Below are 25,006 nucleotides of genomic sequence, written 5' to 3'. Positions count from 1 at the left end.
CAGTGCCAATGCACACAAAGACAAACTTTGAACTAGGCTTTTGTTGTGGTGGGAGCTCCTTCCTGTGCCAGCCTGGGGGAGAACCATGCCAAGGAGCTGGGGTTAAAGCAGAATAGGTAGATGGGAAGGGCTGCTGAAACTTGGACCCACTAAACCCAGTGTCAGCCTTTCCACTGTTTTTGAAAACTGATGTCCTTCGCACCCCACTTTAGGTGTGTAGGGCATGAGTCTCTGTGAACGGTACTTCTCAGTAGTGCGTGGTGACTGCTGTATTTTCTCAGGCTAGCATCCACAAAAAATCTTTTTATGTGATTACCTGCTGGGACCTTGTAGCCTGAGACTGGTTGTTTACCAGTTATTTTTATCTTTTTCATTCTGATTCTCCTCTGATTAGAACAATATTTTTAAAAATATCCTATCTGATGCATCTCAGATTTTAAATACAAATCTTCCTTAAGTATATCTGTGTAAACAATAGTTTTTTTCAACTTCTCTTTAAAAAACAGTGAGAAATTATCAAGGGACTGGAATGTTATTTACTTATATGGAGACATTCTTCCCATTGGCTACCTACCCAACACATGCACCATCTCTCTGAATTCTTATTCGACTGTGTCCATTCTTGTTTGATAAGTGAGTTAAAATGAAAAGCCATGCGAGGCTGCACAGTGATATCTTATTATGAACTTCCCTATCATCATGATAAAAGCTTTTATTCCAACTTTTTATTCATTAAAAAGATACTAAATTAGAGTTATGCAAACACTGGTAAAATTGACAAATTCTAAAAATTGTTCTGCTTAACACCATCACACTGGAGAAAACTCTAAAGAACCCAACATTTAATTTGAAGATTTAAAATGTAGAAATACTTCTTTTATTTAAACAGCATCCTATTAAAACATTTACTTATTTTATTAAATAAACAAACCACTATAAAAATACATCTCAAATGAAGCTATATGCTTTACTTCTGTCAAAATGATTTTTTTTTTTAATATCTGGATCAAAACATTTATTTTGCTGAAGACCTGAAACACAACATTTTTTGAATTACATGTTACCTAAGGAATCCTAATAACCTACAGGAGATCAATCTCTAAATGACACATCCTACGCTGACTCATTAAGGTAAGTGCAATACAACAGATCTTCGTCACAGACTTTCCAAAACTTCCTCTTTGCTTACGCTAGTGAATTTCTGTGTTTAAGTTATTTTTTCCATAAAGAAGAACAATTGAGCAATAACAAGGAGTCTGGAATTTGTCCTTGCTTGGATGTGAATCTCTAGGAGCCGCCAACATCCACATTTACTCGCAGGCTCTGAACAGAAAACTGCAGCTGTGTCTAAAATTTAAATGATAAATAACGTAGTCTTATGAAATTTATCACTGCAAAATGGGATCAAAATATTGGCTTGAAAATCCAACTCCTCTTTGTAAATCTAGTTTCTTATTTTCTGTTGTTTTTCATTGCCATCTTTAGAACTTTTTTCAGCAGTGGAGAGGGATTTAAAATTGGGAGTCTATACATTTGGTGGAAATAGTGAATTGAATAGGCACTGCTGTAGCTCCAGCTCTTAAACGACTTAGAACAAGTCCACATAAGAAGCTGTAACTTTATACAAAAAGGGTATTTAATTTATTATTTCTTTGCAACTTGGGTCTTCATTTCAAGCTGTAGAGAGCATATGATGATTTGGTAACATTTTACAGTTTGTACAGATGTAACGGCCCACAAATTAAAGGAATGTGAAGGATTAGGTTTAAAAACATCTGTATTAGAGTCAACAGTTAAAAGGGTTTTGCTGTGTATACATAATTAAAACATATCTGTCTACTGGTGCCTTCAACTCGGGATACTCACAGCACATTAGTTTATGATTTAAGCTTATATGATCTTCAGCCATCCTGTCTGTGTTGACTTTCCCGCAAAAAGTACACATTCTCTGCAGCTGCATAGGAATTTACAAATGCTAACTGGGCCTTTCTGATCAGAAAGATTAAACAAATATGTTGATGAAGGCAGAGGTAAGACTGTTTGCTCAATTATTACACATGTTACATGATAGACAAATGATAGAAATCCAAAAGATCTCCAGAGTTCTGACTCTTAGTCCAATAGTTCAGCCATTAAAAATCTTCCTCTTAACATAGCTGGAGCCTTTAATGATCTGAATAAATTATCTTTTTAGGACAGTATGATTTAACAGTTTGATTTTCTTTATGGAAACAGTTTGCAAATCAACATAGTTATCTTCTATAACTGTTCATCTATTCTGGAATGGGAGAAAAGTTTTTTGATGCAACCTTTGTGATGTAAAATTCTTTGTTCAGCTTGATTGGATTTCTTTACATAAGCTATAGAGAGTGGTTGCTAAGGAGAGCTTAAACTCTGGTGCAGTGATTTACAATTCCTAATAAATGATCCTGGTAGCGTCACAATGCAGTAATAATCAAGCCCTACTAACTACAGTTTACAGAGGCTGAAGCAGCAAAATATGGAAGGAGCCAGTATAGGCTGGAAAACCACAATGTGCTGATGGAAGAAAGGAGGGAAAGGGTGATCCCATGGCTAAAGAACTACTTGGGGATTTGGGAGACCTGAACTGAGTTCCTGACTTCACAGAAAATCTGCCTAAAAAAGAGAAACCTTATCCTGTCCACAACAAGCACCAGCTGTTTGTGCTAACAGCATTTAAGTTTATTAATTTTGCGCTTCAGGTGAAACCAATAATCAACCTGAAAAAAACAGACAGTGAAAAGATGAGAATTATTCCTGCCTGTACCTACTGCAGGCCAGCAATGTCAACTGGCTGTTGATATCCTTGCCATTCCTCTGGCAATAGTCCCCAGCCACCTCCATCGGACTCAATGCGGAGTCAGCCGTTTGCGTGGCCAAAGGGTCAATAAAAGATGTGGCAGCCTCAGGTAAAAGGGAAGATGGGAACGGCTGTGGGAGGGGAACAGGATAAAGAGGAATAAAAAGTTGATGTGATTACAGTTTGTCATCTCCAGCTCTGAGATCCTCAGGACAAAGTAATTTTTACTCATTTTACCAAGAACCCTTCTCATATTTTGCCTTGTTTCTGTGAGAACAGGACAGAGCCAAGTGTCTGAGTGTGACTGTAAACTGCCAGTAGGTAAGATGTAGCCTGGACATTGCACTCTATTTCTTGGGGTTTTTGGTTACCTGCATAAACAGTACATGTGAATACTGCACAGTGTGCGATCGTGCTGGAAAGCGGGCAAGAACGTGAATTAAACAGTCTGTGACCTGACCTTGTGCATTCTGTGGTCTGCAGAGACTGGCGCGGGGCCTTTCCATTGCTGCTGGTGTCTGTGCGCTTTGAGAGGAGAGAAAAGACTTTAGGCAGAGGGTCCATCCTGCAAAGAGCACCTATAGGCTCTTGTGTACCCCAGGTCCTCACAAAGAAAAGTAGTATCTGCTGTTTCACGGGACTTGGGCTACCAGCGGGCAGAGAAAAGCTACTGAAACTTCAGTACCCTTAGCTGCCTTAATTCAGATTTTAACTTCCAAAGGGACTGAAGGTGGTCAGCACTGCTCAGAAATGGGCCCTGAAAAGAAAGATGACCCACAGCTTTGAAAGTAGCTAAAATTTTGTGGTTTCAGCTCACTTTTCTTTAGTAAAATGGGAAGTGAAAGAAAGTACCTGCAACCTGCAGTTGCACTTCTGACAGGTTATTCCTGAGTAATAGGATACGGGCTAGAGGAGACAACGCCAACAAATCTCATTTCTTAAAGTAGTTTATTTTCTGTTGTACATGCTTACCGCATAGCAAAATAATGTGTCTATATATTTACATGATTTAAATTAATGTAATATTAATATAATAACGTTTTTATGTTTTACTTCTCAGTACCAAATACTCAAAAATCTCTTCCATAGCCTCAATAACCTCTGTATGGAGTTCCTTCTATTTCACAGTTGCGTGAACAGCATGCTCGTGAACAAGACAGTGTTGATAACACTGGAGATAACAGAAAGCCTTGCAGTGTTTCATCATAGCTGTCTTGGACACTTTAAAGAATGAACAATAGAAGTATTTATGACAGAGGATTATACTAGATTATTAAAGAAAACCTATGGAAATTGTCTACAAATAATCTACCGTGGTCTAAATCCCATAGTTTTTATAGCACATCCGCACACTTCTAGAGCATTTTTGTGTTTAATTATTTGAAGGTTTCATACAAATTTCCCATCTTAAATGGAACTTTATTGCTCCATTCAAGCTCTGATGAATGAAGACCACGCAGTAGCAATCCGAGTTTACTTATGTCACCAAACTCCATTTCCCTTGGTGGTTTTAAGGCTGTAACCTTAAGTGCTTTGAAAAGAACAAAGGGTCTATTACTTTCAGAAGATTTTAGATCATCTCCAACTCAGTTTTCAATCAAGGTTCCTAGAGGTAAAAGTGCATACTGACTATTCAGTACACTATGAGTTTATCTTCTCTGTAAACTCAATTTAGGTCATAAATCCAGTCCAATTGGGGAAAAGCTATCTTGTATTAAAATCACTCAGATTAACTCTATAAATAAAACGTAGGTATTATTAGAGTCTGAAAAGGCCCTTCTTGAATAGTCTGAACTTTCAAGACTCCTATTATCTTCAGTTAGACTTCTAAGGCAGTTAGGTGATGTTCTGCTTCATATTCTCAGTTTCTTCTAGTTGTGAGGTTATACCAGTTGTGCTGAGCTTTTATGTTTCCATTAAATAACATTACAAATATTAATTATGCTTTGTGAATATTAAAAACTAAGTCTCTGAGCTGAAGTGTAGATATGAATGTAAATAACATTCACTCACTTAAAAGGAGCAAGTGAATGCTTTTACCTTGATGCAGAAGGGGTAAAGAATCTCCTGCTACAAAAAAACCTCAGCTAACTTCATGCAGCTGGCTGCAGCCTTCCTTCTGCTACTGCTTTACCTTTTTTGATCTACTTTCCATACATACAAGCTGATGTAAACCTGTAACTAGCAGGTGCAGAGCAGTTGCAAAAAGGCACAACTTGTCAATCAAACAATCAAAATAGTTTCGGATGACTGAACAGAGAAAGTAAAAGCCCAGAAGGTGGCCACACCTAAAACATCCATTTAAATAATAGTCCTACAGGATTCATTTACCAGAACGTGCTCAAATACAAGCCCCTCCTATCAAAAATCTAGTCTAACAAACTGTATGGGTACCGTAAGTAGTTACACAATCCTGACAATAGCTTCTATACTGGGACTATTCGGAGAACTGTGTGTACACCTTAGAAATGCAAACATTTCAAATGATACATGCATCAAATATTATTCAGCCATGAAAATGTAAGTATGCTACAAAGTAGGATTCAATCATGAATGTCCAATAACATTAGAAGCAGGTCTCTGTATGGAGTTTCCATTAAGATCTAACTGTTGGTTTCCCACAGATGATGAATACCACTGCATGTTTATTCTGTGGACCAGTAGCAGATGGATATTAGTGGAGACTGATATGTTAGAAGGCTTTTCTCCTGTAATGAACAAATTGTGCTATCATGGTGATGGGAAAACAGACTTTTTCCTTGGGTATTCACTTGAAATGGAAGTTCTTAAAGTGTCCAGGGAGTTTTCCATCTGCACAGACTGTGGTTTGCTGCACCTCTTTGGAAACAAGTCCTTGTAGAATTCCACAGCCTTCTTCTGGAAGTGCTTCCCAACAATTACATACAGGACTGGGTTCAGACAGCTGTTGCTAAAGGCACAGTACGTAGCTACCTGGGTCACTACGTCATTGATTTCTTCCAGGCATTTCAAAGTGGGTATGAGGAAACGGATTGTGTCGATGAAAGTGCTGATCTGGAATGGAAGCCAGCAAATGATGAACAGCAAGAGCACAGCAAGGACCAGCGCAGTGGCTCTCCTCTCTGTCTGGACTAACTTCAGTTTTTGTAGCTCACTACTTCGTAAGGCTTTGATGATTTGCGTAGTGCAATAGGTAATTATACAGAGTGGGATCACAAAGCCCACAATGTTCAGCAAGCTGTTGTTTACAGGCTCCCAGTAGCTGGCCGGATAAACAAGACCGCAGGCTGTGATGTTGTATTCTTTGTAATACTGTAAATTTCGGAACACCATTGTAGGTGAACATATGAGGAGCGCACACATCCAGACTACAAAGCTACTCCATTTGGCATAGACAGTTCGTCGCATCCGTCCAAGAGACATAGTTTTCACCAAGGCCAGATAGCGGTCGATGCTCACTAGTGTCAGGAAATAAATGCTAGAATAACAGTTCACGTTACTCATTATGTTGACAGCTTTACAGAGGAACAGGCCAAAGGGCCACTGAAACTTATTAGAAATATTAATGGCCCAGAAAGGTAAAGCACAGACTAACATTAGGTCAGCAAGTGCCATGTTTGCTAGGTAAATTTCAGCTACTGTGCAGTGACTCTTGTGGAAACACAGGACTGTGAGGACAAAGGAATTTTCTATTGCTCCCAGAATAAATATAAACCAGAGGAATCCAGGCTGAAAATCCTGTAGCCATTTCCATACATCTGAATTAATATAATCAACACATTCATATTGATTCAGCAGTCCCGAATTATTGTGGAAATTTGTCGGACTGACTGTGAGCTCCTGGGTGGCCATGATGTTGTAAAGCTGTGTAACATTTGCAGTTGTGGTGGAAACCATATCTGTGCAAAGAAAAAGATGACATGAGATTGCTACATCTAGCTCATTGCTGCAAAAGACACAATAAGAAAAGCTGGCTCTGCTTTTCGTACTGTCGTAAAAAGCGTGGCTTTGAAAAGGCTTGCAATTCTCTGGGTTGCTTTCTTGTAGATGCCTAAACTGCTAGGGACTGTGTGGACCAGTTTTAAGTGGGTGAAACAGAGGGGATAAAGCAACAGCAGACATTGTAGCCAACAGGTTAACTGAAGAGAACATTTATCCGTCTTTTTTTCACTAGAACCAAGCTGCAGCAAGTCTTTTTTAATTCTTTGAGGAGGCTGATGGCTACTTTCTTTTTCTTATCTTTGTGTATCAATAGCCATAGTCTCCTAAAGGACAGACGTACCTTGTGAGTCTCGTGTTGCTCATTGTTGAGCTGCTAGTGCTGTGGCATGTTGCTCATCATTTTACACCCTGTAAAGCAATTGGGTGGAATTCAGTGGTGTTTCCTCCTCACACAACTCCATATTTTTTCCTAAACGTTATGACTGTCACAGCAGACATTTAGTTTGCAGCTCTAGTTTGCACTGAGCAAGGATCAGTGTTTGCAAGCAGTGAGGCTTTCTTGATTTCTCATGGGAATCACCTGTGTATTTCTGTGTCTGTGTTACAATCTCTTTCTGCAAGCAAGTCACAGAAGAGATAAATGGTTGAATCTTTGTAAGGGAACTTGGTTTTAATAGGTCCGCAGTGGGTGGGTTGACAGTTTGGCAAAGATGGTGGCCAAGATGTGAGCCAGGACCTGCCTGCAGTCAGGCTGCAGAGAGACAATTTGAGTGCAAGAGCACAATCTGAAAAGCAGGTGCTGTACTGTAAATATTCTAGGGGTCAGAACAGCTTGGGGTCTTACAGGGAGCTATTTACAGGCAGGAATGTCAGATATGCGCTTAAATGTTAAGACTAAACAGAAGTTGAGTGTCCAGCATCCACTCGGTACTGGTAAAATGTTAACTGTGGTTTTTATTGTACTCGGAGATAATGAATGCTGAGATATTATTCAAATACAAGACTGGCTTCCCACATCTGTACATATAATTGTCTGGACTGTGTGACAGAAATATGGTTTGTCTTTTTCCAGGTCTTTAAAATGCCACTGTTTATATTATGGTTTGCTTTGAAGCTTTTCAGATATATTTTTAATTAAGACATTTTTCTGATTCAGCTGGTAACTTGGCAGTAAAAAGCGGACACATCTGTAATTCCTGAAAGGATGAAGTTCTCATTCATACTCTGATTACTGGATTTGTTGGTTGATAACTGTCAGTGCTCGATATGCATATAGACATTTGGCTGCTGGATGCCAAATTACTGAAAAATGGTGGTCATATTTTGGGTGCTTAGTTTTAATTAAGCACTCTAGTGCTTGAGAACCAAAAACAAAGATGAAGACCACATTTTACTAAGTACAGTAAAGGCAGTAACAAAGGAGACTCCCTCTATAATGTAAAATTTATAACAGAGGTGTCAGGCAGGACAGGTCAACTGGATAAAAGAGGCAAGTTGGACTGAGAACCTTGAAAGACAAGGTAACTTAAAAATGGACTAATGGGCACAAAACAAAATTAAATAATACCTCAGCCATACTTTTCTGTAATTAATCTCGCATCAAGGCAAAAAGCCTGGCATCAAGGTGCTGGTATTCATAAACACTTAAGTATCTCAAAGCCCAACATTTGTGGCTGCAAGAGATGCCACTAACAAATTGCAAACAGCAGATTCAAGTCTCTCTTTCTGTGTATGATGGCTTTTTACACTGTAAAAACACATAGGAAGTGGAATACTAATAGATGATCAAACAAAAGGTCATCTGAGAACAGAGAAGTTCTGTTGGGCGATACAATTAGCAGACCACGTTTCTTCTGCCAGTAGTGGGCTGTGAACCAGCAGAAAGAATTGTAAGTGCATTATATTATGTTTTGAGGTTGGATGAATGCATATATTTAATAAGATGTTCATTAGTAATTCAGACAGTGGTCATAAAGGCTATGTTGGCAATTTCTATGCCTTTCCCTCATTATATGACTAATAGAAAAACAATAAACTGGAATTAATTTACAGCAAATAGCAGCTCAAAAACTGCCTACTGATTTATGGTATTTTTCCTACAATTAATCTCTTTTAGATTATTTTTTTGTAGAAGGGAAAGCACTAGAATACTTTAAAATAAATACTTATATCACATCACTGTGGTCTAGGAACAGTGTGCAGGGGCTAGTTAGGATGTGACCAAGTCCATGACATGGGGCTTCTGGTGACCTGCCTACTTTGTCCTTTGCTCAAGCCCTTCCATAAAGCATTGGTAGAAATGTGAGAGACAATAAGGTAAAATGTGCTAACGATCAATTTACAAACCCTATTTAAATGATGTGCTTGGTGCTATTCTCTATAGCACAGGAAACTCCTTTAAAGTATGTGTTTACTGAATAAATTATGATTTACACAGCCATAATTTAGAAAAGGGGGTGATGGCTATTTGCCATTAGCTTATCACAATTCCGTGGAAACAAATGTGACACCTCACACACTCTCTACAAATGCTTTTTGTACAATGCAAGACAGGCCTAATGTCTCAGCTGGGACCCTCAAAAAGATTTTATCTGACAGTTTTGATTGAAACACTGCCCAGCTGAAGCAATCTGTCATCACTGATCATGAGGGACTCCTGTGGGGGCTGAATTTTTTTCCTGCTGGAGTTCACCTCCTACTATTAGTTATCTCCTCCTTGACAGTCACTAAAAACATTATCGGTCATCGTCTCATGTTGGTCCGGAATATTTTCTGCTAATAGCATGGGGCACAAATGGCAAGGTTTTGATAGTGGGGGGCTGCAGGGTGCCCTGTGTGGGAAGCAGCCATGACCTGTGCCTCTTGAATTTCAGCAGTGAGTGCCCTAGCTCGCTGGAGTATCCTGGCTCACCAAGGTGCCCTCGCCCACTGAGTTTCCTTAGGAAGCTATGGACGTTTTGTTGAAGGCACTGTGGGAACTGGCTTTTGCTAAGCATTGAGAAAAGTGGTTTTGTATTATCTGGGGTTTTCAGCAGGAAGCAGAAGGTAGCCTGAGTGCCAGGAGAGCAGAGCCTGTGCAGCCAGGAGTTGAGGGGCCAACACCGGTGATGGAAACGTGCCGAGTTAGCCTTCTGCATCTAGGATGCCGTGTGATGCACTGGGCTGTTGAAGCCATGTTTCAACATGCGTGTACTGCTCCATTTAACTTTCTAATCTCTATGTTGCTTCAGTTATCGCTTTAGGTGGCTAGAAAAGAAAGAAAAGCCCAGAGAGAGGGGGAGAGAGACATCTGGAAGACTTAAGCAGAGACATTAAGTCAGTGGTGCAGGAGGCATGCACAAGAAATTAAAATAGAAATCTACATTCATTGACAACTTGGTCTGGCATAGCAAGGGGGAGTTTTGCCTCTCTTTTCAACAGAAATCCTGAGGGACTATATTCAGTGTGTATAGAGGAGACTAAAAAAAATCAGTGATTTTGAGGAAGAGAAACAGCCAGGTGTTTGGGAGGCAATTCAAGTGCTTGAATATGGGTGTTTTGGAAAGTGCAAGGTGTCTAGTATGTCTGCATGGGGTTGGTATATGGTACACATGCTCTGAGAGGTGTGGTCTCTTGGAGCCAAGCAAGATACCCTGGAGGTTCTGAAGCACCCCCAGACACTGAGGGGGCAACTTTGCCCCTTGACGTTAGTGCTAAGATTGGAGGGTGGGGGACATCACTCTGCTGTGAAAGTAGCAAAACTTTGGGCTTAATAGAGCATTATAGAGACTCTAAAATAGAGCATTATAGCTGTAAAATGAAATACAGAATTATAGCAAAGGAAGATAAGGCAAAGAGTCTCCTGGGAATTAAATCTGTTAAAACAGCCCAGGTTTTAAGAGCTCAAAAGAGAAGCTGCTGATTTCTCCCAGAAGAAATAGTTAAAATATAAGTTTCTAATTTTTAAGTATTTGAAAAATAGAATAATGGAGGCTTGGGTCCTCCAAGGAAAATTGTTGCTTCTTGTCTTTTGGAAGAATAGGAATGCTGTGTAAAGCTCTGTGCTACCTTGGCAACAGCAAAGGCAGATGAGCTAGAGGAAAAGTCTGGGGTTTTTTTACTGTTTTGTGTTTCTTCTGACAAAAGGAATTACCTATGGGTAAAGTAACAGGGGGGAAAAACAAACCTGCCTCTCTATATTAATTTTTGCTGACTTTCTAACCTTTTAAAAATCTGCATGTTCATAATGCCTTCCTAATTCCTGACAACTCTGTATTCCTCAAAGTCGACTTAAAACCCATCCATATTTTAGTTTTTCATAACTATCTCAAAGGCAACATAAGCTAGAAATGTTCAGCAAGAAATAACTTTTTAAATTAACCACTTTCCTTGTAGAAATATTTCCTCTTCCTTCTCTGAAGTATGGAGGAGGGAAAACACACATTTAGTCAGAAATGTAATGTCATACAGCTCTGATCATCTATCATTCCTATTGCAATATTTATAAATGCCATGTATTATTGTATTGTTCATTATCAGTAATTTTACTGAGAGTAATTTAGAAATGTGAGTGGGTTCAGTCTGTCAGAAGTCTTTTTTTCCTGTGAAAATTTATCAGATGAGCTGTTATGAGGCTACACGACTTACTCCCAGTCAGTGGTGAGCACAAGGGCTAGATGGTGAGCTTGGGCACTTCTTAAAACAAAGTGCCATAAAGATTTAGTTGCGGTTTTGTTGCATGTGTTAGCTCACTTAGCTGTTCTTTGGAGCTGTGTAATTCCTCTTGTATGGAAAACTTTCATAGATCCTAGAAAAGCACTGCTGTTGGTGATAAGATGGGTGAGAACATTCCTCTTGCAGAGAAAGGCTGCATCAAAGCTTCATTAAATTAAAAAAGAAAGAATATAAGCAAATAAATAGTAGAAAATGCCAAATCCCTTGAATACTGTTCTCGGGTTGTTTTGAGGCATATCATAGTTTAGACAAAGGAATGCAATACGAGAGTAAATCCCTCAGCTGTTTTTTCACAATAAACCTTCGGCTAATATTTGAAAGTGTTTGGCAATAAAAGTAAATGAGGTCTCTAACTGTGGGGCCATCAAGAATTGAAAATTTGATACATACAAGACCTGTACGTAGTGATGTGTTCACAGGAACAATTCCCTAAGTTAAATTTAGACCTGAATAACTGGTTTAATGTTTTGTTTTCCTGGAGATTTCTATTATGTTAACACTGTGCAGCTTTTCCCTTCTCTTTCGTACATGGTGGATTAGTAAACACAGTAGAACTTCCTGTACTTGTTCAGCAGCTTTTACCATTGTAGTTCACGAGCAGAGAAAGAAGATGAATTCAAAAACTATCAAACTATTCCGAAAATAGAGATGATCACTGCCTTTCTCCCCTCCCAGCACACGCTTCAATTTCTGCTATTCAAACACCTCTGAGAAAGTTTAAGCTGTTCTGATTTACTGAGTTCTTTTTTTCTCCATCCCCAGCTTTCTCAGCATGGTATGTATCTATGAAGGAATGAAGTATATGATGCTTTTAAATCTAGGTGTTAATCAAGCATAGGCCAATTTGTTCCTCTCTTTGTAGTCATTGGGCAAATGAGAGACCTATTTCCAAGTCTCCATTCTGTTTAACTTGGAACAAAATCTGGAACTCGGGGGATCCACATGCCTGTATACTAAGAGGCCACAAGCTTATTGAATAATGTTGATTGAGAGTATTTCTCTTTATGAAGCTATTTCAAATGAGTATATATACTTAAATAATTGTTGAAGCAGGGACATGAATCTGATTCTTCCACCTTTGGAAAATATCATCAATTGCAAGGTTTATAATGTCAATCTCGCAACTTCTCTCTCTCTCCTTGTGAATACTGAATTACTTGCTGCTGTTCTCTTTAATCTTCTAATCTTCTTTAATCTTCTTTAATTCTCCAGGAGCTTAATCTTCATGGACCAGCCACTCCTGCCCCCTTGGACTTAATGCAACTCTGCTCCAGAACCTGTTGTCAGGAGTCCTGAGTAGCTTTGTGTCCCCCTGAACCAAGATGGTAACTTTCTGAGACTCTTACAGCAGGGCACATTACTCTCACACAACACACTCAAGTCACAGCTGAATCTATACTTTTTCTGTGTGTATTGTAGTGTGTTTGCTCAAAATGTTTTAGCAACTGAGAAGGAAAGTATTCAAACAGGAGAAAACTGACCACAAACTCACTCTGCAAGGCTGGCAGGGTATTTTGTTCTGTTCTTTTTGGCATTCCTCATATGAGACCAGGTAAAGTTAACTGTGAGTGCTCATTGTCCAAAGCTCAGCCAACAACTAGCGTTTAGATTAAGGTTAGGGTCAGGAGAGAGAGAAATCTAGGAGCTGCAGTAGGACTGGGACTGCAAAAGCACTGCAGAAGTAAAGAGCAGTCATCCAAACGAGTTCTTCCTTGAGAATTTTTTCATGGGAACCATGGCTGGTCGTCATGGTCCAAGACTCAGCCCATGTCTAGGGTTCAGGTTAGGGCTAGGAGACTCACAGATTATGTCTGCTCTTTCAGAGATAGGGTGAGCCCTATCATGCCTATACATGTGTTTATCACACTTCTGACATTGTGTCTTATCAGTGCTCTGTGTTTTCCCAGGTAAATGATATTGGGTCAGCCTGGTTTTGCCCATTGGTATCTTGGGCTTTGCTGACAGCATGTGCTTTCAGAAAGCTCTGAGTGTATCGTTGAGCTTAGGGTCCATCTGCTGCCACGTCTGACTTCTGTTCTTTTGGGATTTGTTTACTTGATCTTCACCTGGATCTTCATCCAAGGTGATGTTTTGTATTTCATTCTTGGTAAGGTAAGGGGTAGAGGGTCAAACTTTGGAAGTGGTATCAAGTTTTTCCCTTCCTTTTCTCAAGTTCTTTGGTGCCTTTGAGGGCAAGCACTAGCTTACAGCAATAACGTAAGCAGGAATGATGCTACTTCACTAGGCAGGCATTTTAAATAATGCCAGAGCAGGATACATCCCCAAATGCACCGGTTTAAGATTGCCACTCAGCCCAGCTTTCAGACTGAGTGGCTCCCTTTCTCAAAGCACAGACAGAGGAGATGCTGAAGAAAATGGAGAGATGAAGATGGCAGATGTAGGTCAGGGGCAAATTTGCAAGTCACACAGGTGGAGGAGAAGGGAAATGTGCCTGATGGAGACAGCGCTGTCTGGGGCCCTGATTACTGTTGGGTAGAAATAAGTAAAGAAGGACAACACACTCGGTTTGTTGTATGGGTGAAATAAACCCAAAGCTTTGTCTTATTTGCTTAAACTCACAAAGCTCACTAGTTTCTATCATTAGCTGAAAGGCCTCCTGCCAACAGGGGCAATGATCAGATAATGTTTTGCTCACACTTAATCTTTGCAGAATTTGCACTCAGCATTGGATCTGTTGCTGAGAAAATGACCGTCTATTAACATAACTTATTCCTGTGCCTATCTGGCTCACTGCCTAGCTTGATACGTCCCCCGTTGCAGTGTATTGCAAACAGTAATGGATGGGAGTGAGCCTAACTGCCCATTTGTACAGGAGAGAAGCAGCAAAAGCGCTGCTTGGAGTGAGTAACATGCTTTGGCACCAGGAACCACACAGGGCTCCCTGTTGGGTGGCAGTAACTGCTGGGAAAGCCTAAGCCTTGTCCCAGAGCTGAAATCTTTCATTTCCCTTAACCCTCCTGCAGCACTCATGGTGTCTGTCTATAGAGCTGAATGATCACAACTCGCACAGTTTAACTGAAATACGAGGACAAATGAGAGACTATAAACTTCCTGAGTTTTATGATGTGACATGTGGTTTACCAAGTTGGAGGAGGGTGAAAGGAGGTTGCATTCCCTCCCCTAAGCACTGCAGGCACCACGGGAATTCTCTGTTGTATGACAAGGGATTGCTGTACTCCATCACCACTGCAAAATTCAAAGAGCTTAATGCAATGATGTTGTGAGACCCATTTAATATCCATTGCAGGAGTCTAATGTCATGTGAAATGGCAGATCTGATGGTATCAAACAGCACAATGTGTCTATCAAGTGGCAGACAATACCCTGAGCCCAGTGAATAGCTAAAGTAACCTGTATCCAGTGATAAATAAAATGCTAGTGATTTTATCAAGACTAGCTTGTGCGGCTAGATTATATTGCTTTGTTAAAGTAAGAATTTCCTGCTTTAGAAAAAAACCTTTCCTGAAACCCAGATAGATCAGAACTACTGCAAGTACGATGATGAAAACAGCTAAGCTGGAAAAGAAATATATGAATTTTCAGCTGGTCGATGACAGTTTTTGAGAGGTGGGCTGGAGGAACTGTTCCTAGGGTAGGTTCTTAGAACTGGTCTTGGGATTCAACTAATTAAATAGTTACAGGGCTGGTCTCAGTATGAAAGATAGGAGAGCACTGATGAAGCATGCCAATGACATAAATTGCTTGATATCTTCATTACAAAGAACAATGGGAATATCCTGCAGAAAGCACTGGGCGATATTAATAGAACAGAGGTGGAATAATAAGAGGAAAAAACTGTAAGTCCTGAAGCACTTCTGTTCCCCAAGAAGATGTAGTAACTGATGCTCCTTTAGTCTCCTTGCAGTAATGGAGGCACAGAAGAGCTGTTCAGCAGTGCACAAAATTCCACTTAAGACTCCCTCACTGATATGCACGTGGATGTCCTCTAAAGCTTTGCTGTTTGTTGCATTACTCCTATGGGACTTCTTCAGCTTAGTTTAGCCACTCCTTTCTCTTAGCAATTGAAATACTGCTCTTTTCCCTGAGTAGCAGCTCTAAGTTCTCATGACTAGGCTAAATGTGCATGTCTAATGGCCAAATAGTACTTGCCAATATTGCTCCCTTTGTGCATTAAATACTTAACGGAGGGATTTGCCTTTCAGATGAACTGGCCCTGTGCCCTGAAAGCACTTTGCTTCTAGCACCTTGAGAACATTGTAGCAGCCATTTAGAAAAAAGGCAGAGATTTGCCACCTCCAGTACCTCCAATCACTATCATTTACACTGTTGTTCAGGGTATTTGCAATAATGCAGCATTTCCTGCACATTTTCACCACTGGCTTTCAAAAGTGTGGCCTTTGAGAAAAGCCCAACTATCTCTAATAGCAAAGACTGGAAGCTCATAGTATGTGGTGCTGACTGGTTGCTTTCCCAAAATCTAATAGCTATTTCTTTGACAGCTGCTGCTTTCCTCATTTCTTATCATACAGGTAACTGATTATGTTACTCTGGAGTTGATTAAGTCTCTGTTGCATTTTGCAAAAACATAAAAGATGTTCTAAACTGTCATATTATGTCTGCAAAACATATTTGCAACTACAAATAGTCATCCCCACCAGCAGCTGGAAATGTTTCAGTCGCTACTACATTTTCTATTGCTAAGCCACACGCTGATGGCTCTGTGCAAGCAGAGGAGTCCTTAGTGCAGAAGGCATCACAGGCAGAAACTGTCCTCTCTATAAATTAGTAATAATGCCTTGCGTTCTCTTAATGCCTTCCACCAAAGGGATATATGGACAGCTTCACTGAGTAATGGTGCAGATTTCAAACAGCACGTTGGGCTCTGAGAACAGAATAGGCTAGAAAGTATGATTAACTATATAATGTTCAATTGAAATTACAGCCTTAATTTCAAGGAGGTAGAACTTGGAGGAGGTGATATTTATCCAGGTTGTTCAAGTTAGCACCTCTACTACATGGGCTTCTTGAGATGGTTTCAGTTTAATTTAGAACCTCTGACAACAGCTGTAGACCTATCTCAATAGCTACATTAAACTCAAATTTCAAACTCCTGAAAAGCCTGGCTTTTCTCATGGACCGTCCCAGTGAATGATCCAGAGCATCACTTATTTGTGTTATGGAAGGCAATACAAGCATGACATGATACTTATTGTCTAAATAGTAGGTTGTCTTTACTAAAATAATTGGTGGAGGGTTTTTTGTTTTGTTTTTTAAAATGTCATACTCTTTCAAGAACTCCTACAAGCAGAGTGTGGCAGTGCAAGCACTGGTGAGTTCCCTTCTCCAGGAGAAGTCTAGTCTGGAATGTGCTTCACTTCTTAAATGATAAACTTCAGAAAGCCATTTTGCCTTGCCCTCCCTAGGTCAAACATGTTCTCCTATGCTGTTGCTTGAGCAGCTTGGACAGTCATTTCATATTATTTTCATAGCTCTGTTCCTGACTTAGCCAGTACGCAAAGCATTTGCAATTGGAAAGAAGTCAGTTTTCAGATATCATGATTAAAAATCACCACAGTCTGTATACTGCAGAGGAAAGCTCAAAACCAGATGTACACATTGGAAATGGTGTGTGTGTGTGAATAACTATAGCGAACGTCAGACTGTATTGCAATTACCTCGATAGTCACAGCAGATAAAATTGGACATACATCCAAATGTAGTCTGTTTCTCTGCTGAAAACCCAGGGGAACTCTAATGACAACAATTCTTAAGCAGGAATACACCATATTTCTACTGGAAGAACTAAGTATTCAAATACATGCTGATAGGGATTTGGTGATTAACTAAGTTGTACAAACATGCATGTGGCTTTCAACACAGAGATCTGGTAGGTTCAGGACACTTCTCAGCTGGAGAAGTGGTGTGATTTACAACACCGATTTACAACAGTGTTTGGATTACGATTTTATTTTTGCCTTTTCGTGCTTTGCCAGTGTTCTGAAATGAAACTGTATGATAATTTATTGTTATCCCTTTGTTAGCAACAGGAGATGTCAGAGCCTTACTGGAATCTGGTGCAGACAATTTGTTTTTCACTCTGTATACGTGGGTTTTGAGCACTGGTGTTCACCAAGAAGATATGTCTGTCTGCTCTTTCCCGAATGTCAGTCAACAAAAAAAAACATGGTGAGAATTTAGTTAGAGAGACAGATTCCCTTAGTATATGCCACAGCTCCTTCAAAGAACTATTGTACCCAAAGCTAACAAAACCCAAAGAACCTTCAAAGACTGAGCAGTCACATGGTGTTGGGTTGTCACGGGGTGGCTCTGCATCCTGACACAAGATCAGAGACCTTTTCCTGTCTGCACAGTGATAACAGTTAATGGATCACACTTGCTGGTACCTCACACTCGCCTATTACTACAGCTATGTAGAAGATATTTTACTAAACTTTGGAGGAGGGGAATTTTCTTTTCCTATTAAAATGACTATTGGAACAGAAAGTTTCTGGAGAAACTGATTTTAAAAGAAAGATTTTTTTCACAAAACATTCGGGGAATTTAACAGAAAATATTTTAAAGATGTCATTTCTGATCTTGAACAAAGGAGGAGACATCCTGACTGCTAACAGCTTAGCAGGAGACCCAGATTCACTCTTGCTCTGTCTGGCCAGCTGAACAATTTATTATCTTTACAAAGTGGAGCAGCTCCAACAATGAGAGAATGAAAGAGCCCAACTCACTACAGTTTATCCCCCCGACACTTGCTTAAGAAGGAGGATGCCTTGTTCAGAATCCCTACCCTGTGCTACCCGTTCCCAGGCAGATTTCTCCTCTGTGTGTGCATGTGTTCTGTGTTTTGGTTTCTTGCTTTCATTAAAAATGTCATGGTTCTTTAATTCCAGATGGGAGTTTCACTTAGTCCTTCTGCCCTTCCCAATTTTTCTGTGATACAGAAATCTTGTCTTCTGGCCAGCTTTGTTAATTTTGAAAAATGTTCTAATTTAAGTTAATCGTGTCACCTTTGAACTTGTGTACCGTCACTTTTGCAACTGCTGTAGAACATAAAGCACTGTGTTGTATGGCACGCGACAGTTTTCTGCAGCAGGCACAAAAAGCTCATGGCAGGATATCAGGGCAGGAACAAGTGAAGAGGAAATGAGCGGATGCAAGTTCTGGAAGAGAATGTAATGCTGCTAAGGAAAACAAACAGAGGAGAATGCTGTTGCTGGGAAGGAAGGAAGGATGAAGGAGGAGAAATGCTGCTGCTTGGAAGGAAGGATGGAAGTAAGGAAAGAAGGAAAAAAAAAGGGGGTTAGTTTCCCAAGAGGGAAAAGGGTTCCAAAACAAATAATGAATAAGGATTCTTGCCTGAGCCAGGTATATGCCAAAGTTATGAGAGTTTTATCTGGGATTTTCATTTAAAATCTTATAAAACCTAGATAGGTTTTATACAGTTTGGCTCCTTACTTTACCTAGTTTGGTACTCCTACACAGTTTGGATCCTTATTTTACCTAGCTTCAAAATAGTACCAAATTTGAAATTGTTTGATTCTGGTATTTAAGTCAAATCCTTCTTCAATTTTTTAAACATATTTGATCAGAATTCATTTATCCTAAGTCAAACCTTATTAATGTGTTCCATTTAACCCTTTAAAAAAAAAAAGACACAAATGTGCAGGGGAAACTACTTATACAGTAAACCTGTCTAAGGTTTATACAGTTTATACCTGTCTATACAGTAAACCATGATGCAAAGTGTAGCAGAATAAAATTCCAGATGCCTCATACTGTACAATTATGAGCTGTAATGATGATATGAATGCCAATTTGTAGACTATGTCTATTGTGGAAAAAAACAAATAGCTGTCGTCTTATATTTCCAAAAAAGACTGTTTCCATAACGTTGCAGGAAACACCTACACAAAACTGACTCCACTTTGTTACTTCTCCTTCCTTCTGCTTCTGGGAAATGTCCCTGTTGTTGAGCCGGCTGGCTGGAATTTCTTGACTATACGGTGACTCTTTTAATGAAAAAAAAAAAAAAAGTTTCTTGGCAGAATGATGTAAGTAGAAGGTGAGAGCATTCGGTTGTCTTGCACAGCATGCCTGTACATGCTGTTTTAGAAAAAATACTTATGTTAAAAATTAAAATCTTCTGTGAACAATATCCCAGCCATTCATGAATTGCATTCATGTCTGATTCATTATGACTACTTTAACCATGTTGAGTAGTATTGCTTTGAGAATGAACTTGCAACTCTGTGCTGGTTTTGGCTGGGATAGAGTTAATTTTCTTTATAGTAGCTAGTATGGGGCTATGTTTTGGACTTGTGCTGAAAACAGTGTTGGTAATACAGGGGTGTTTTAGTTACTGCTGAGCAGTGCTTACACAGAGTCAAGGCCTTTTCTGCTTCTCACCCCACCCCACAGCGAGTGGGCTGGGGGGGCACAAGGAGCTGGGAGGGGACACAGCCGGGACAGCTGACCCCCACTGACCAAAGGGCTATTCCATACCATATGATATCATGCTCAGCATGTAAAGCTGGGGAAAAAGAAGGAAGGGGGGACATTTGGAGTGATGGCGTTTGTCTTCCCAAGTAACCGTTATGCGTGATGGAGCCCTGCTTTCCTGGAGATGGCTGAACACCTGCCTGCCCATGGGAAGGAGTGAATGAAACCCTTGTTTTGCTTTGCTTGTGTCTGTGACTTTTGCTTTACTTATTAAACTGTCTTTATCTCAACCCACGAGTTTTCTCACTTGTACCCTTCTGATTTTCTCCCTGATCCCACGGCAGGGGAATGAGTGAGCAGCTGTGTGGTGCTTAGTTGCCAGCTGAGGTTAAACCAGGACAAACTGGCCAAGAAAAAAAAGACGACAGCTGTTTAGAAAGCTCTTACATTTTAAACCGGTGCCCTTGTTCTTGTAAATGGTTAGTCCATCTTCTTCATTACTTGACTCTGTTACTTACTGTAAATCTCTACACAAAATGAAGGCTTGTGGGAAGATAACTGCTTTTGCTTGTTTGTTTGCCCATGAGGGATAGTCCCAGATCCTCATGACTTGGAAATTTTGGCATTAACTAGAAGAAAAAAAAGATCCTTGCCCAAGCAAAGGAGAAGAAATAAACAAACGCAATGGTCTATGGTCTTGATCCTAACGAATGGACACATCAGAAATGTCTGATGAAAATATTTGTTGATCTTTTTGTATGAAATAAAAATGTGGGAACCGGGAAGGAAGTGGTGGAGGCTCCTTGTAGGATCATCCCCTAGTAATGGGGAGGACAGGGCTGCGTGGATAACATGATTATGCAGAGGAACATGTATTTTACTTCTCTGACAAGATGCTAATAAATATCTATCTGTGTTTGCCTATGTAGGTGTATATATGTGTGTGTCTCTATATATAGTCTATGTTTGTATAGGGAGAGAGGAGAGAGAATTTCCACAAAGCAAACATTTCCTGGTCACCTTTAGCACCACAAAGCATTTGCCTTCTGTTTTGCTGTTGACTCTGGGAAAAAGCGGTTTGTGTGTTTCCAGTGCTTTCAGTCAGTCAAACAGCTAATAGGAAATCATGGAGCTGTGGCAAAGAGACAGAGCACCTCCAGAGGCACAGGGGTGCAGGTCCCACAGAGCACGCCCACCGCGTACTTCCTTCTGCCAAAGCAGAAACACTGCAGGAGGAAAACCAGCTATGGCCAGTTCTGCCTCTGGGCACGCATGTATAAATTCAGTTAATATAAAGAAGAGCTGGACCTCTAGCCCTAGTTCACTCCCTTTTTTGTGGAGTTTACCTGTAATCTCAGATAACGTGAGTGGGAGAAATGGATTTCCGCATTTTGACAGCTCCATTCTCTGCAAATTAGCCATAGTCTGAAGTCTGCCTTGGTTTGCAGCACTATCACCATGCTGGCATACCTTAGCGTACAAAGCTCAGCACTAGTGGATCTGCAAACCTGGATGATTGGATTTGTTTGCAGGGATCGCAAAAACCAGCCCAGCCTTGCTGAATTGAGTTGAGGAGTTAACGTGTAGGGGAGGTAAATAGAGTACTGCAGCAAAACTAAGTCAAATCCACCCCTTCAGGAACATCAAGAGTCCTGAAGCATTTTGTTGAAGTTTCACTTAGCAGCTTTGCCACAATGTCTGAATGCTTTGGACTTGCTTATCATTAGACTGAAGATAGCATGCTTTCAACAGGCTACTTTGCTCCTTGTGTTTTTCTGGTGTGTATCCCAATTAGTGTCTGTTCGCCAATATTTAACTCCTTAGCGGGGTGTTGGACCGTGACCAGGCTCCCTCAGTCCCAGAGCACTAGCATTTCTTCTCAGCACGTGGTATATCACTGCCGTGGTGATTGCTAGCAGGTGCAGCTTCATCTGTGTGAAGACAGCAGCCTGCAGAGTCCAAATTTAAAGTGTGGCTGTGGTGCTCTCATCCCCTGTGCTTTCCCATTGCAGTTGTGCCTACCTACCTCAGGGCTGTCAGGGTACAGGGATGCCCTCTCCTCCCTCTGTCCCTGGTCATGCGTTCTTGCTGAGAGGGGCACCCAGCTGAGGGGAGAAGCTGGTTCAGCCATCTGCCTGCCAGCCGCGGGGTTTGTGGGTCAGCACCCAAAGGCTGTACTGTAGGGCGTGATTCTTTAGTAGCTGCCCACTCACCCAGAGTTACTCCAATTATAGAGGATTGGCTAGGGAAAGCTTTTGTCTCCACTTTAAAGCACCCTGTGTGTTCACAGCTGTGATTCAACCAGGCAGAGGCATAACTTTTCAGCTCAATGGGTGGAAAATTTGAAGTATGCTAAATGCAAGAAGGAAGGAAGATAAACCTTTAGGTCAGGTAAGGGAAACTCAAATGTATGGAGTACTGAGAGGGAGTTTTAAAAAAACATGAGTGACAATAGAACAAGGCTGGCTTATATGTAACTTCTAAAGAAAAGCAGAGGTTCTAGCTAAATGGCACTTATTCTCAGGTTTTTCTAGCTTTATATTGATTAGCATTGCTAAAGAGTTCAGGTGTACTTTTGCTGTTGACTTGGTTACTGGGAGGGAATTTGTTTTGAAAGCAAAGCTCTATTCTCTGATGAGTTTTCCTGGACTTGCAATATGATTTCTTTTTTCCCTACTGTGAGTTTGAAAACAGTGGGATTGGGGTTTCTAAGAGCTTTTTATCCCCTTCTTTCCATGAAAAACAGACTATCAGACACTGACTATTCTTAAGGAGTGAGTTTTAGGGTCTTCATAATGAAAGTGCTAAAATTCTCCCAAATTCCTCTTGTTTTCTGTCTGAGAAAAGACTTCAAATATTACACAGCTATGAGAATTTTTTAAAGCTGTGTCCCAGTGCAATGATGAGATCCGTATTTCAGGAAGCTCTAACTCAGTAGAAAAGGCAAGTTTTTTGTTGGATTGTTGGTACAGAATGTTCAGGTAACTCTTGAGTAACTCGGTTAATCTTGTTCTAGCATGTACGGACCCAGCAGAAAACCTGACAAAGATTTTCTGGAGGTGTCTCTGCTCTGGCTATTCCAAAGTCTTTATTAACTTGGGTACATTTATCCCTTCTTTTTGTGTTTTCACTATTCATATTGAAAACAAGACAAATATATTTGGAAGTCTATGAACGATCCAGAAGTGCAAAGATGCTTCTCTTCATTTTTTGCTTAATGATTGCACATTCTCAGAGAACAGCAGACAAGATAAAAATCATATGACTGATATTACTCAATATCCTGATACTTCACTCTTAGACACTCTGCTGTAAAAACAGATTGGTTTTTTCCTAGGTATCTTCTAGCTTCTTTGAGAAAATATGTACAGCTGTTCAAGACAAAAATATACTCTTATCTTAGGAGACGGCATCTGTAAGATTACATACAGTGTATTAAAACAAGGATTCTAATGACAAACTATTTGAACTCTTTTGGTTTTATGGCTGTTTTGTTATTATTACACTAAGACGGCTGCTTAGGATACTAAGTAATGGAAAATGAATAGCTAAAAGTATAGCATATATTTCAACCTTTAGTCTTTTTGTTATATGATCCTAATTACAATCCCAGTTCTAAGCTTTTCTTTGTTTTTATCAGCATCTTATAAATCATGCTCTTACTGCATTTTTTTATTTGGATACAGATGTTAGAAATAAATTGATAATGTTGCTTAAAGGCGATCCAAAACTTTTCTTCCTTGTAACATAAGAAATAGCTTTAAAAGTTTAGTCTTTGCAATTCAATCAATGCAGATGAGACAGGTTAGCTGTGTAAGGTACACACACATACACACTTCCTGCCCCACAAAGTTTACAATCAAAATAATAAACTGAGAGAAAACGATCAGTATGTACAGAGCAGAATTGCCTCTGGTTTCTCCCTACTATTTTGTAGGTAATTTCTCAGTTGGAAACAAAGTTAGCTGCTTGCACTTTCTGCTTTTTTTGTGAGGTGAAAGAACGGGTGCCCATGGTGAGATCAGAGACACGAAATGTCTTCCTGACAGGCGAAATCCTTATCCTCCAGTAGCCCATACACTGGGCAGTATCTATGGCAGTGAAAAGCCCTGTGCTTTTGGCAGGTTGGGTACTTTGAAATAAAGCATTTTTCTGTAAATGCTACAGCTCTGCAAAACCTGACAAGTTACAAAATCATATTAGCAATAATTATTTTTCTCCTCTGTGCTCCTGGAACACTAATAATATCAGCTCTTTTGTCACTGAACCAGAAACATATTAAGAATTCAAGAAGCGGGTTCCAAGAAGCAACAAACCATACTGAATTTAAATAATGAGAACTTTTCATATTAAAGTGAAGCGGAAACACATACCTTGACTGCAAATTCACCACTGAGGAGGTACAAATGAGTGAAGTGCAACACGTCTCCGGGAACAGCCAAGCTCCTTCTGTTGTGTGAATGAGTCTAACTTCTGGTTTTCTGCCCCTCCCTGAACAGAACAGACTAATCCCTCTGTTGATGACATCATATTCCTGGATTTTCTCCCATACTATATTTTAAAAGCAACGTTTATCTACTGTATCCAGTATGAGACCACTGATATTTGAATATGGGTGGTAAACAGCACAAATCCAGCTAAAATATTGATGTGCCAGAGTATATGTGTAAAACAGTCATGTGTTTGCACAGCAGCTTCCAGAATTGTGCATGAGCATGCGTGCACACACACACACACAAATCTGATCTGGATTTTGGGGAATGGTGAGTGCATTTTTTTTTACTGGTGTTAGACACAATCGAGAGTTAATCAAGTCAGCTTTTTGGAGGACTTGGGTCTTTAAAACAGAAAAGATCAAATATCTCATTTACAGTCTTACATACTTCTCTTTCTTGGGAAGAAATTCACTGTTTATGTTTCTGGAAGACACTGCTCTTCATCAGCAGAAGTCTCTGGATGCTCAAACTGCTGAGAACTAATACAGAATCCAAATACCTCTTAAAGATTTAAATTGGACCAAAGTTTTTTCAAGCTTATTGATGAGATCTCTATATGAAACAGAATGATACCCTAAGAGCAGAGAAGAGCCTTTTTCCTACTACATTGACTTTTATT

General features: G+C 40.0%; 1 protein-coding gene across 4 annotated transcripts; it reads right to left on the bottom strand.

The window, feature by feature from the left end:
- Positions 1 to 953: 953 nt before the first annotated feature.
- Positions 954 to 24,374, bottom strand: BDKRB2 (bradykinin receptor B2). Of its 4 annotated transcripts, XM_075503537.1 has the most exons (4): positions 24,265 to 24,350; positions 19,361 to 19,461; positions 7,083 to 7,150; positions 954 to 6,699 (listed from the first exon to the last, which is right to left on the bottom strand). In XM_075503537.1, the coding sequence occupies exon 4, from the start codon at positions 6,695 to 6,697 to the stop codon at positions 5,552 to 5,554; it is 1,146 nt and encodes a 381-aa protein (XP_075359652.1). In that variant the 5' UTR covers positions 6,698 to 6,699; positions 7,083 to 7,150; positions 19,361 to 19,461; positions 24,265 to 24,350; the 3' UTR covers positions 954 to 5,551. The 4 variants fall into 4 exon arrangements, with proteins under 4 accessions (XP_075359652.1, XP_075359651.1, XP_075359653.1 ...); XM_075503536.1 differs by lacking the exon at positions 19,361 to 19,461 and having other exon boundaries at positions 24,265 to 24,356; XM_075503538.1 differs by lacking the exon at positions 7,083 to 7,150.
- Between the last annotated feature and the right edge of the window lie 632 nt (positions 24,375 to 25,006).

This window comes from Mycteria americana, chromosome 5 (genome assembly GCF_035582795.1).
Source record: "Mycteria americana isolate JAX WOST 10 ecotype Jacksonville Zoo and Gardens chromosome 5, USCA_MyAme_1.0, whole genome shotgun sequence".
Taxonomy (NCBI): Eukaryota; Metazoa; Chordata; class Aves; order Ciconiiformes; family Ciconiidae; genus Mycteria; species Mycteria americana.
This window is presented reverse-complemented; position numbering and strand designations above follow the sequence as displayed.